The 12,966-nt window shown below is 31.6% G+C and overlaps 1 protein-coding gene across 1 annotated transcript; it reads right to left on the bottom strand.

Moving 5' to 3' along the window:
* Positions 1-1,630: 1,630 nt before the first annotated feature.
* On the bottom strand, positions 1,631-11,300 carry LOC127720898 (uncharacterized). The gene is made up of 11 exons (XM_052227639.1): positions 11,252-11,300; positions 10,124-10,333; positions 9,162-9,204; positions 8,628-8,782; positions 7,621-7,773; positions 6,503-6,721; positions 5,671-5,713; positions 5,251-5,411; positions 3,565-3,738; positions 2,839-3,051; positions 1,631-1,677 (listed from the first exon to the last, which is right to left on the bottom strand). Exons 1-11 carry the CDS (start codon positions 11,298-11,300, stop codon positions 1,631-1,633), a joined length of 1,467 nt encoding a protein of 488 aa, XP_052083599.1.
* Between the last annotated feature and the right edge of the window lie 1,666 nt (positions 11,301-12,966).

Below are 12,966 nucleotides of genomic sequence, written 5' to 3'. Positions count from 1 at the left end.
GGGGATCTCAACCATTTACAAGATATTAGAACTTTCTCAAATGGCAGGGGGTCAGGATGACCCCTTGGGACTAACCCTGTATATCATTCAAACTATCTTAGCATGACAAACCAGAATATATATGGTTTAGGGGTGGGGATCTTGACCACTTACAAGATATTAGAACTTTCTTAAATGGCAGGGGGTGGGGGTGACCCCTGGGGACTAACCCTGTATTTCATTTGATGTGCTTTATCATGACAAACCAGAATATATATGGTTTAGGGGTGGGGATCTCGACCATTTACAAGATATTAGAACTTTCTCAAATGGCAGGGCGTTGGGATGACCACTGGGGACTAACCCTGTATATCATTCAAACCATCTTAGCATGACAAACCAGAATATATATGGTTTAGGGGTGGGGATCTTGACCACTTACAAGGTATTAGAACTTTCTTAAATGGCAGGGGGTGGGTGACCCCTGGGGACTAACCCTGTATTTCATTTAATGTGCTTTATCATTTAGAACATTTTCAATTAAAAAGATTGTGTTCATCACAAACGGTATTCAATTTATAATCATTTGAAAGTTTTAAAAAATAAAATCTCTTAGGGTTCTATAGTTAAACCCTCCTTTCTTTTTGCCCCTCAAAGTACCCCTTTATAAACCCTATTGCACAAACAAAACCCTGATTGCACCACTAGACATGTTAGTCTAACATATTGTGAAACCCTAAGTTAATCTGACAAGCGGTTTTGGAGAAGGGGTGCGGACAAGTTCAAATTTAAAAGCGGGGGAAGAGGAATAAGAAGAAGAACTGAGCAAAACCAATAAGTCCTCCCAAACTTAACTTCGTTTGGGAGACTTAATAAAATAATTTCCTGGTGTCAACCACATAAATAGAATTTGCATGAACTAACCTAAGTGTGGATTTATTTTTTATTGTGAAAAATGCGACAGGGTTATACTCGCAATAATTTAAACTCGCATTTTTATATGAATTAAATAGGATTTTTCTGAATATCGCCAAAAATTAAAATTTTAGTCTAAAATGACAAAATCGCAATAATAAATGCACGCAATAATTTCTGAATTTACAGTAGTAAAAATATAATAACAGTCACCAGTTAGGGATCTCCCAATTATCAATACTATAAAGTTTCTAAACATTTTGCCAAATGAACATAGTTTGTAGAGTTCCTCCTCTACATCATTCCTGGTTTCACAAAAGAAGATGACAAGGTTCAGTGGGAACTGTGCCACCAATGCCAAACCATTTGTAAAAAAGAGTATTTTAAATTCATACCTTTGAATGGAGCTCTTTCTACATTCAGATCACACTGCGAGTACAGCAGCTTGGAATTCTCCATAACTGTGTAGTCATACAAGCAAACAGTCCCATTCTCTTCAAAACATGCCTTGATTTTCACATCCAATGAGAATAACTTTTCAGAAGGAATATGATGGATAGCATATCTAAAATAAAGTATGTAGTCATATACAAGTTTATCAGAAAACAGTAATCATAACAATGCTCATTTTTCTATGATGAGTTTATTTAGCCATGTTATTTGAAAGGAATTCTGTGATAATTATGGTAGTTTTTTATTTTATTATTTTTTGCCTATAAAAGGTATATCAATCTACTTACACAAGCTGTAACACTCCATGAATCTGTATACTCTCTTGTTTACCTAAAATATATTCATTAATGAGAAAACACAAAACTATCTTCAAAATTAAACTAAGCAAAGAAGCTTATAAATGAATTAATCTAACATCATATCACATCTTCTTATTTTTATATTATTCAGTTTCCAACTCAATATCTTGGGTTATTCAATACATCTACAGCATGAAATGTAAAATTATAATTTTCAGCAACTGGTATAGGCATTGAGTTTGCCTAAATTGAACCATAATTCTATTTGTCCAATATATTCTGGAAATTCAGGACAAAATATGATCCATGTCTATTTCATATTAGCAAAATGGGTGAATTATTTTGAAACAAGAAATTAGTTGTTAAATTGACAGCAAACAAGGTTTTATGTATTTTGAAGGTAAGCATTGTTGAACTACAAAGGGCAGCTAGTGTGATTGAAATTGAGGTATTCTAATGTATGGCGCTTTCAGGCTTGTTTGAACTGCCACGTTCTGTGCCTATTTTCCAATCTATCAAGAATCATATGTCCTGAAAGCTAAAAGTAAAAATGCCATAATCTAACTTGATCTCCATTTTGTCATCAGTAGCAACATATCAAAATTTGAACCACATTGGGTGAACAGTTCATAAGCTATAGGAAGGAAGCAACATAAAGTGCTATTTTCCAATCTATCAAGAACTCCTGAACGGTAAAAGTGAAAATTGTCAATATTGATCTTGACCTCTATTTTGTCATCAGTAACAACATATAAAACATTTAAAAAGCATTTATTGAATGGTTCATAAGTTATTGCACAAACACTGTTGGAAGCCTCCCACCTCAGTTCTTCACTATTTTAAGAGTTGAATTTTTCTTTTGGAAAACCAGTTTAAAAAGGGATAACAAATATAAGTTTCAAATTTTTAGAACTACAACTTAAAATCGTCTCAAATCAGAATAAGAGATCTAAATGTTAAAACCATAATGTACCCTTAATCAGTTATTAGTTTTGATAGAACTTTAACATTCTCTGTTGATACAATTTTTCTAGATTCAATTTAAAGATAGACACTGGTCTACTGTTGATTATGTCGACTGACCTAGAACTAGTTTTTTATTGTTGTGTTGATGTCTCATTGAAGTATATCTCACATCGCTTTTTAGAATTAACTACTGAGTATTACTTGAAGAAACTTAATTAAAACCAACCCCATTTATAATTAATCAAGCTGAATTCATAGTGATTTTCCTCAAGGTCTATTTCAAGTATATAATCACAAGTTCTGAGATTGACAGATGAATAGATGTATCTTTTAAGAACAGGAACTTCAGCACAACAGGTAACTTTATCACAAGTCTCAGTAATGTAGCAAGCAACACTATGATTTAGCTTGATAGATGGTGCCGTTATATTAGTACATTCTGAAGAAAAGAACATGTCATGTAACAATCAAAAGAACAATAAGTGTACAGTTAAAATTGAGTCTATACAATTTTCCAGGCAGCTTAGCAATCACTCTTCTTGTAATTTGAACCTTCAGTGACTGTGGATAAAAGTAATTTCAATTTAAGCTATTGAAAAAAATGAACAGATTCTGTTTTGAGTTAAGGTAAGGGATTCTGCTAAATAAATAGGGGTAAACAGTAGAATTCGTCAATGTTTAAGAAGATTTGTATTTTTGTTCTGTCTAATTGAATGTGGACAAAAGTATTTCCAATTTAAACAATTGAAAACAAGACATACAGAAGAATCCATATTGTTTTTAGTTAAGGTAAGGAATCCTGCTAAATAAATTGGGGTCAACAGGAGAAAACATCAATATTTCAGATGGGTTTAAGTATTTGTTTCAGTCTATGGAAAAATTATTTATTGAACATATCACTTCTGGTGTAATGTCAGTTAAGATTTGAGATAAAGTAACCACACAAATTTACCATTCTTCCATCCATTCACAGATCCATTATAAGGCATCATGTTGACATCACAAATATTTGACCACCCAATATAATCAGAGAGACCAAGTTCTGTCATCAAATCATTGGCTGTAATAACTGTTGTATTCTCCACGGTCATATTTCTACTTGTTAACCAGTCCTCTAGTGAAAATGCTACAAAAAAAAAAACAAAAAAAATTAAAGAACCTTAGTGAGCGCGCTCACATACCCCACGTCCCCACATTGTCACTGGAGAAATAAAATAACTGTCAGAAAAAAAAATTGTATAAGAAAAAAAATTGAATCATAATTTCCTGTCGATATGCGCATCTACATAGTATGTCCTTATTATCTACAAAGTTTCATGAAATTCTGTTGTGTGGTTTCAGAGGAGTTGCGATGACAAACTGTTGCAGAGGTATATTGAAGCAAATAAGTTCAAAGGGGCGTAACTCCTAGAAAAAAAATTGAATCATAATTTCCTGTCGAAATGCACATCTACCTAGTATGTCCTTATTATCTACAAAGTTTCATGAAATTCTGTTGTGTGGTTTCAGAGGAGTTGCGATGACAAACTGTTGCAGGGGTATATTGAAGCAAATAAGTTCAAAGGGGCGTAACTCCTAGAAAAAAAATTTAATCGTTATTTCCTGTCGATATGCACATCTACGTAGTATGTCCTTATTATCTGAAAAGGTTTAATGAAATTCTGTTGTGTGGTTTGAGAGGAGTTGCGATGACAAAAGGTTGCAGTAGTATATTGGGCAAATAAGTTCAAAGGGGGCGTAACTCCTGGAAAAAAAATTGAATCGTAATTTCCTGTCGATATGCACATCTACGTAGTATGTCCTAATTATCTACAAAGTTTCATGAAATTTTGTTGTGTGGTTTCAGAGGAGTTGAGATGACAAACTGTTGCAGTAGTACATTAAAGTAAATAAGTTCAAAGGGGTGTAACTCCTAGAAAAAAAATTGAATCATAATTTCCTGTCGATATGCACAACTACATAGTATGTCCTTATTATCTTAAAAGGTTTCGTGAAATTCTGTTGGTGGTTTGGGAGGAGTTGCGATGACAAGAAACAGGACTGACGGACTGACGGACAGATGGACAGACGGACAGACGGGTCTAAAACATTATACCCTCCGCAACTCGTTGCGTGGGGTATAATAAAACATAAAAATGACCAACTATATATTCCAAACAAAATATTCAATATGAAAAAAAAAACCCAAACAATTTGTACTATAAATAAATCCGTGCTTATAAGATGCTTTAATTTACCAATATTGGTGATGTGTCACCATGTAAACAGATGGATGCATGACTGAATCCAAGATGATTTCTATGACTCAGCATTAGTCTATTAGGTCTTGTAAGCAAATAAGAAAACCAAAACATTTATAAAAGCTGGTGGTTTTTAATATATCATGTCTTGTAAAAAATATTTTCCTTAGTCTGACAATAAATTTCTTATAAAGTGTACAGCTTGATTGGGTAATGGAAGAGTGAAATACTTGCAGTCACAGTAAAAATTCTGTTTCCACAAACAGATGCTAAAAAGGCATTAACCTAAAATACTCTTTTTTATTGCATTTTGACTGTAAACTACTTTTGAAATTTTGGAAGTTACAAGCCAAATACTTTATAAAAAGTTGTATTCTTCCATGAAAACTACTACTTACATGGGTTCAAGAATCCAGGGGCTTGGTCACAATTTTGCCGATTAACAACTGTATCATTGAAGATCACAATCTCAAACTCACAATCATTATTTGGTTCCATGCAAACAGATATATTTAGGTTGAGGCTGAATGTATCTGGAGAGGGTGTATCTATAATGTAGCTGAAATAATAAAAGAGATTTGTTTTATCAAACATTAAAATCTGCTGAATTAATGTGTCTTACAAATTGAAATCAAAAGATTCTAGAATTTTAAACAGATCTCAAGTAAAGAATAAGGCATTTGCTACAGAGTGGTCTGACCAAATGGCATTGTACTAGGATGACAATGTCAACATAATACAAACAACCCTTATAAAATGCAACTAAACTATTTAAATATATTTTTCTGATATGAATACATGGAAATGACTCTACTTACTCTAGTTTTACTATTCCCAGTAATCCAAAGGTGTAATGGTTACCTAAAAATATAAGCAATAAGCCTATTTTTAGTATCATAATTAGATATCTTTGAGATATACATACAAAAGTTTTTTCAAAATAAAAAAAATAAGTTGTACAACTTAGTCTATGGTATGTTTCTCTCAAGTATATTCATTTGAAGAAACATGAAAAGACACAAAGCTTTCAAATGGGTGTTTGACAGAAATATAAACGTTATACAAGGATTTTATGTATTTTGTCTCTGGTCCAAGCTTTAACACTGTCAAGTCAACATCCAGTATAACGAAAACATGTGCCAGTGGACTTTCTTGTCAGAATGTTATTGCATTAATAAAGTAAAGCACTCAGTTAAGTCCTGAAAGGATTTGCACTCCAAAGGTATCGTCATACCTAAACCCAACTAATATAAATGTTCAATTTACTGCCAGTAAAAGGGAACGAACATCAAAATATGTAATAACTGTTTTCAGGTGTTGTGTGCATAAATGCCTTACCCTTAATCCCTTTTTGTGGTTGCCTTAATTGCCCTGACTGCCTTTAGATACAAAAGCAAAAGACATTTAAACAGGGTGAAAAAAATTGTATGATTGGCTTAAATTTTTTTTAAGCCCTGATTCCACCCCAACATGATATACAATTCAAGTGTGATAACATTTTCAAACTTAAACACAACAAATCTGCCCTTTTGCACAAAATACAAAAATCAAGGTATCTGTGTATAAAACATAAGAAATGAAACTGACAAACCTGTTGCACTAATATAACCCTTTTAAACTCTGGAAAATTATCATCTTATAAAAACTTACCATATAAAATTTCTGACAATTTTAAATTATGAACTAAATTGTCAATTTCTAGTATTAAGATGTTTCTACATTCCTCAATACTGAACACAGGTGTAACTGATGTGTTTAAGACTGGAAGATTGACACAACATTCCACACTCTTGCAATCTTTAGATACAATGCATGAAAAACTACTATTTTTGTCCTCTGGTAATACTTTCATATCTGCAGACTGACATTCTGTAATAGAATAAGGAAATCAGTCAAAATAATAATTTCAAAAAGAGTAAAATACATGAACATGTAGCACTTTTTCTCTCTCTTACTTCCTTCCACCAATAATTCATTTCATGGGTAGAAAATAAAAGGAGTTGAAATAATGCAAAGCTAACAGAAAGATAATTAATTTAACAACAGAATAATTTTTTTTTTTTTTTCAAATTTGAGCTGTAACAGCGAGTATTCTATAATAACATTGAGCATAACAGTCATCTTGTCTTCAAACAACACAAATTATGTATTCTCTATAAAATTGTTTTAAAAATTCTTTAAAAATAACTTTAACTGAATTGTGATAATCTGTAAACCACCATGAACATGTTAAAATTAAATAGCATTGTAAAAGTTATGTATAACCATATTAATATATAATCTGTACAACCTTTTTTGATACAGGAATTCTGGAAAAGATACATGACAAAATTCAGTAATATTACAGCTCTTCTACAAAAGCATGCAAAACAAAACTTTGATTAATTTGCTTGCTTTGTTTGTTTGGATGTTTGCAAACAATAGGTAGGCTGAGTTTCAGTCTGTTTACTATATACTGGGATTTGATTGGACAATAAAAATTAACATACAATGTGGAACTTAACCTTGAAATGAAGTTAATGTTTATTGCCCAATCAAATTCCAGTATATAGTAAACAGACTGAAACAGACTGCCTAACCTATTGTTTGCAAATATCCAAACAAACATAGCAAGCAAGTTGATCAAAGGTTTGCTTTGCATGCTTTTATAGAAAAGCTGTAACTATATTTCTGATTATGAATTGACACTAGAATTTCAGATAAGTCCTGGTGACCTGTAAAATCTTGGTGGTTAGAAAATAATTAACAAATACATTACTCTTACAAACCATTCTCATTGTAACTTTTAAGATTGCAAGGGTTCTCTTTGAGAAACTGATCTATTTTCAGATCCTGTTTTAGTTGAAATTCTGCCCACACAGGCAAGCTCTCTGAAGATTTTGGCAAGCTCTTCCCTTCAAGCCAAGCAGCCAGAGAAACTTCTAAAACAAATAAAAGATGAAATCAGAGTGGCTGCCAAAATGCATCAATCATATCTAAGGAAGACAAGTAGTATTTTGCCAAAGATGACCAAAGTTTTGTCTCCAATTGTTACATTAATTTTTACATGCAGTTAGTTAGCATTTTTATCCTGTTCAGGTTTAAATAAAATGTATATTCTAAAAAATTTATGGCAATTCATTGTGTTATGTACAAATAAAGTTCAAGCCTTTGAAAACAAGGCAATATAATAAACGATTAAATTAACTTTCTAGGTTACTGAAACCACCCATAGTATTTTTAGGTTTCGGATGCAGACATTTAAATAACATTCTTCCTTACAAAGACTTATCTCACATAACAATATATAAACATTGGAAAATTTAACTGAACATGCAAAAGACAAGAGAAGAGCAATTTAGATATTGCACTTCAGATAGGAACCCCTAAATTTGACAAATATTCAAATCTTCTCAGAGGAACCGTTAAAGGTTTAACTTTTCTAAACATGGTTTTGTGATTGAAGAAATGTCACCCCATGTGGCTCATCAGACACTGTATAGAAACACATGATGTAATTTTTTGTAAAATCATACAACATGGTCACCTATTTTTTATGTTGCCCAACTGGCAAAGCGTTGAAACCACTTTTACACAAATGAAGAACTGAGAACAACTAAATCCAGTTAGTAATCAATTATTCCAAAAAAAATATAATACATCATTGAATTAGGAAAGGAAGAAACTTTTTCACTGAAATGTACTTTTAATACACAAAATCCTTGGTCATTTCTGAAATTGGTATGTCACTTTATTCCTAGCTTATTCTATAAATGTCTATAAAGGATTGCTTTACCATTTTCCTTTGATCTGTCACAGACTTCTTTGATTATTTTTCTCCCATCTAGGATGACTTCATTTACTGAGCAGGTACCATTTGCTTCCAGACACACCAAAATGTTAAAGTATACCATATAACTGTTTTCTGCTGCCAAGTTGTAAACGACAATTCTATAAAAATTAAAGTATTGACATAGCAATTACCTTGATATAACTTCTTGTATAATTTCAATGGGCTGTAAAAAGCTGTGAAATTAACAAACTTTTTTTTATGAATTGAAAATATAATTTTTCAATTTCCACAGTAAAATAATACATGGCTCTCATACAAAAGAGATATGCACAAGTTTTCAAACACACTGATGACTGTTCATTTTTTTATGTAAATGAACATTTGTTTATATTACTTTTCTTATAATTGATGCCAATGCTAAATCTTATTTATTTTCAACTCAAAAGAAGTATGTCATAAATAGTAATAACATTTACAAAAAGAAAATCACTCTAAATCTAAATTACCTGTTATAATCTTTAACTAAAAAAAACTTACTCAGTTCTCAACACACCAACAAGTCCATGCTTTATCAAAGTACCTAAAATTACAAAGGAAGTTATTTTCAAACCGAACTTTACAATCTGTTTTATGTTGTGCTGTTACACAACTCTCCCAGGTTCGAGCAGAGTTCTCAAAATATTTTTTTCCCTGGTGGTCCTCACTATTATTTCTATTGCAAAGTATAAAAATTGTATTGGTCCGTTGCAAAATGTTGGTGGTCAATACCTTCAGACCACCACTTTTTGAGAACTCTGGTTTGAGGGACAGTTCAGAGCTCACAAACCTGTGTAACCCCACCACATTCTATATATACCTGTCCAAAGTCCTTGTCCTGAACATGCATGAAATATTTGCCACTGGATGTAAAGCATACAACAATCAACCCAAGTCAGGAGCCTGTAATTCAGTGCCTTTTGTTGGTTTCTGTTTGTAATATTTTTTTTGTTTTTTGTTTTGTCACATATCAGGCTTTCGTTTGTTTGCTTGAATTGTTTCATATTTAGTTATGTTGGGGCCTTTTAAAGCTGACTATACATATTGGTTTTGATAAGTTTGGAGTGCCGTGTGTTTACCTACAGTTGCTAATTTCCACTTCATAAGAACTCTATTGGATAATTGTCTTATTGGCAATCATACCTCATCTCTTATTTTATATTCAAACCCATGTAAGACAAAATAGATCAGACCATTTATCTTTTTTAAATTTGTGTCCTTTCAAAATGTGACTGTACACTAGAATAAGAATATTTCGAAATTAAATTACTCTTTACTTTAGCGGAAATAATTATGGCAAATTTTTACCACATCAACTTAGCAAGTTTATTAATGTCATTTCTCATGGTATTCTTAATTTATATATGACTAAATATTGATTTATTCAACAAAAAATCAACTGAAAACAAAATCTTGAGCACAAATGTGCACATCACATAATATTTTCTTTATTTCAGACTTACCCCATTTGTAATCCATCAATGATATTTCCTCTGACAATCTTTCAAGTTGTAAAGTTAGTTTCCTATTGCAGTGGTCTATTGATAATGATACTTCCATTGTTCTATCCAGATCTACTATATCAACACAACAGCTGACTGTGTCACAAGTATAACCCATGTTACACCTCACTTCTCCAGACATAGATGGCAGTTCTTCATTTTCTGTACATACTATATCATGTATATTAAATGGCCGTGTTAATATTTAATAAATGAATTTGCATCAATTTATATTCACATCATTATTAAAATATCTATTAGTTAAATTACTGTAAAGGTAGCATTCCTAAACTAACTGCAGCCATTTCAAACAAAGTTTTCCAATTTATTTATGTGCATATCTTCTATAAATGTACTCAAATGAAAAAAATGTGACTTTCAAAATACCAAGATTAAAATATATATATTTATGAAATTCCTTTCTGAAAAAACCCAAAATAAATTCCACCTAAAATTGAAATAAATACAGTTCAAATGAATCAGCCTGTGCAATACTGATAATGTTGTTCTGCTTTCTAATACAATACACTGTATTGGATCAATTGCCATTAAGCTGGCTGTTTCTGTATTTGCTCTTGATCAGATGTATTAGGTCATTATGTTCCTAGCCTTTTTAAGTCCTGGGGCCAATACAGCTAACCTTGAACCTAAATAAGGGCCAATAATTAAGAAACAGCCAGTTAATAATTCAATATTGTGTATGTTTGTACTTACATGACTTCCATCCATTGGTAGATGGACTGTACGAATTACTGAAGTGGTTACATCTCATAGAAAGAAGATAGTAAGACAAACCAAGATGTTCAAACAACTCAGATACTGCAATACTGGTCAAATTCTCATTCTTAGCAAGTCCTCTTTCACTTTTCCAATTTGATAGTGAAAAATCTATATAAAAATAGTTAATGTGAATTATGTTAAAGATAAATCCTTCAAAGTCCTACAAACTATGAAAAGCATAAAAGAAATGTTTAATTATCTTCTGAAAGTCTTCTAACATGAGTTGTTCTATTGTGCTTCCTTATTAAACAAATGTGTCAAGGCAGAGAGAACTTATTACAGAATACCCTTTTTTTTTATCAAATATACCTTCTTTGACAAATCCACCATTATGACTACACTGCAAGATGGGTAGCATTATATTCTCCAGTATCACATAGCCTTGTTCACATGTATCTCGACTCTCTGTACATATACTTATATTCTTTGATACCAGATATGAATGTTTCCTTTCTAGGTAGTAGATGACCAATCTAAAAGTATTTACAAAGAACAGTAAAGAAGTTTTGTGCTTTTCATATTAGCAAGTCAGACAATTAGGAGTTTGACAATCCAAACTTCTCATGAAACAGGAAGTCAACCACTGGAATTGGACAGGGAGAATACTTTCATTAAACTGTACTTGCTTCATACTTATAATCTGTCTCTAGCAATTGTCATTAAATAAGCAGTAAAATGTACCACATTCAACTATCACAACAGGGTCTCATCTTTCTTTCTCGTATATGTAGCAGTGTGTACTAAACTTGAAGGAATTTATAAAAAACTGAAATCAATTTAATGTGAAAAAACTCAATTCAGATTTTAAAACTGGCTGAAATCTAGACAAAAAATCTATGTTAATGCATACATACTCAATATTCACAATTCCTGCTAATGAGAACTTCTTTACAGCACCTAAAATTTATAAAGTAATTATAAAAATCAATTTGTACAAATTTTAAAACATACTGTAAGGTTTTATGTTTTTGTGAAAGTAGCTAAATTATCCAAAGGAAAGTTATATTCTTCATTGATTTGAAAAATGAAAAGACTACAACCAAAAATTAAAAGTTGTAAAACCAATTTACCAAATATAATCTACAAATCATAAATAAGCTATAAACACAGAAATTATTTTAACTTGTTTGCTGTAATTACTCTCAAAGAAAAGTTTGATATTGTGACCCACAACTATATATTACAAGAAATGATAAAAATTGGTAAAATTTGATCTCACCAAAGGAAAACTCTGTTATTGAAGTGTTATATACAAAATCTTCAATGCCAACAGTAACGACATAAGAACATGGATCAACCAGAACTATGGTATGGAAGTCTCTGTTTAACTTGTTGGCATGGATACAACACTCTATACCAGTGCATAATGCTGATAGATGACATGGAATCTCTATGGAAAGCATTACTGGTGTTACCAATGGACATGCTGCAAAATAGTCATAAAAACAATATAAAAATAAGGAGATGTAGCATGATTATCCAAGAGAGAACATCCATCAAAACCAAAATGACAAAAAATCTAGGATTATGAAAAAAATAAAAATTGTAAAAAAAAAAGACAATTACGATGCAGTCCCGTAAATCCGCCCACATAAGGCTTTGATCGTATGTATTTCTGCTTAACTGTATACAAATTGTATCAAATTTAATATATATCAATTCACTGACAAATCAATATTGAGTAGTTTATCTCATTTCCCCAAAAATATCTGAAATAAATTTAAAAACCAACAAAACCAGTGGTTCACCTGTGCATTTATCGGAAATGTGTTTGTCCGGTAAATTCGCCCATCCGCAGTAAATATGTATGAGGGCCAGTTTATCACATATTTATGAAAGGAAAATGGTGATCTATTAATAGACCACTTATAAAGGGGTTCCAGACAATAAAAAAAAAAAAATTTAAAGTCAGAAATGAGTTTTGTAAGCAATAATATGATTATTGTTAGCTTTAGGAACTGTATTATATATATCACTAGATATTTTCGTAATAAAGGATTTTTCTTTAAAAACATGCAGTGATG

Source organism: Mytilus californianus, unplaced genomic scaffold (genome assembly GCF_021869535.1).
Source record: "Mytilus californianus isolate M0D057914Y unplaced genomic scaffold, xbMytCali1.0.p SCAF_11, whole genome shotgun sequence".
Taxonomy (NCBI): Eukaryota; Metazoa; Mollusca; class Bivalvia; order Mytilida; family Mytilidae; genus Mytilus; species Mytilus californianus.
The sequence above is the reverse complement of the archived record's forward strand: the minus strand, read 5'-3'. Positions and strand labels throughout refer to the sequence as shown.

Excerpts from the sequence above, each read along its gene's own strand:
- LOC127720898 (XM_052227639.1), bottom strand. The coding sequence starts at position 11,300 with ATGCTACCCATCTTGCAGTGTAGTCATAATGGTGGATTTGTCAAAGAA. Across the intron at positions 6,722-7,620 it reads TAAAAGTTACAATGAGAATG|AATGTCAGTCTGCAGATATG; the intron begins GTTTGTAAGAGT and ends ATTCTATTACAG. Across the intron at positions 5,714-6,502 it reads ATTGTCAGAAATTTTATATG|GTAACCATTACACCTTTGGA; the intron begins GTAAGTTTTTAT and ends TTATATTTTTAG.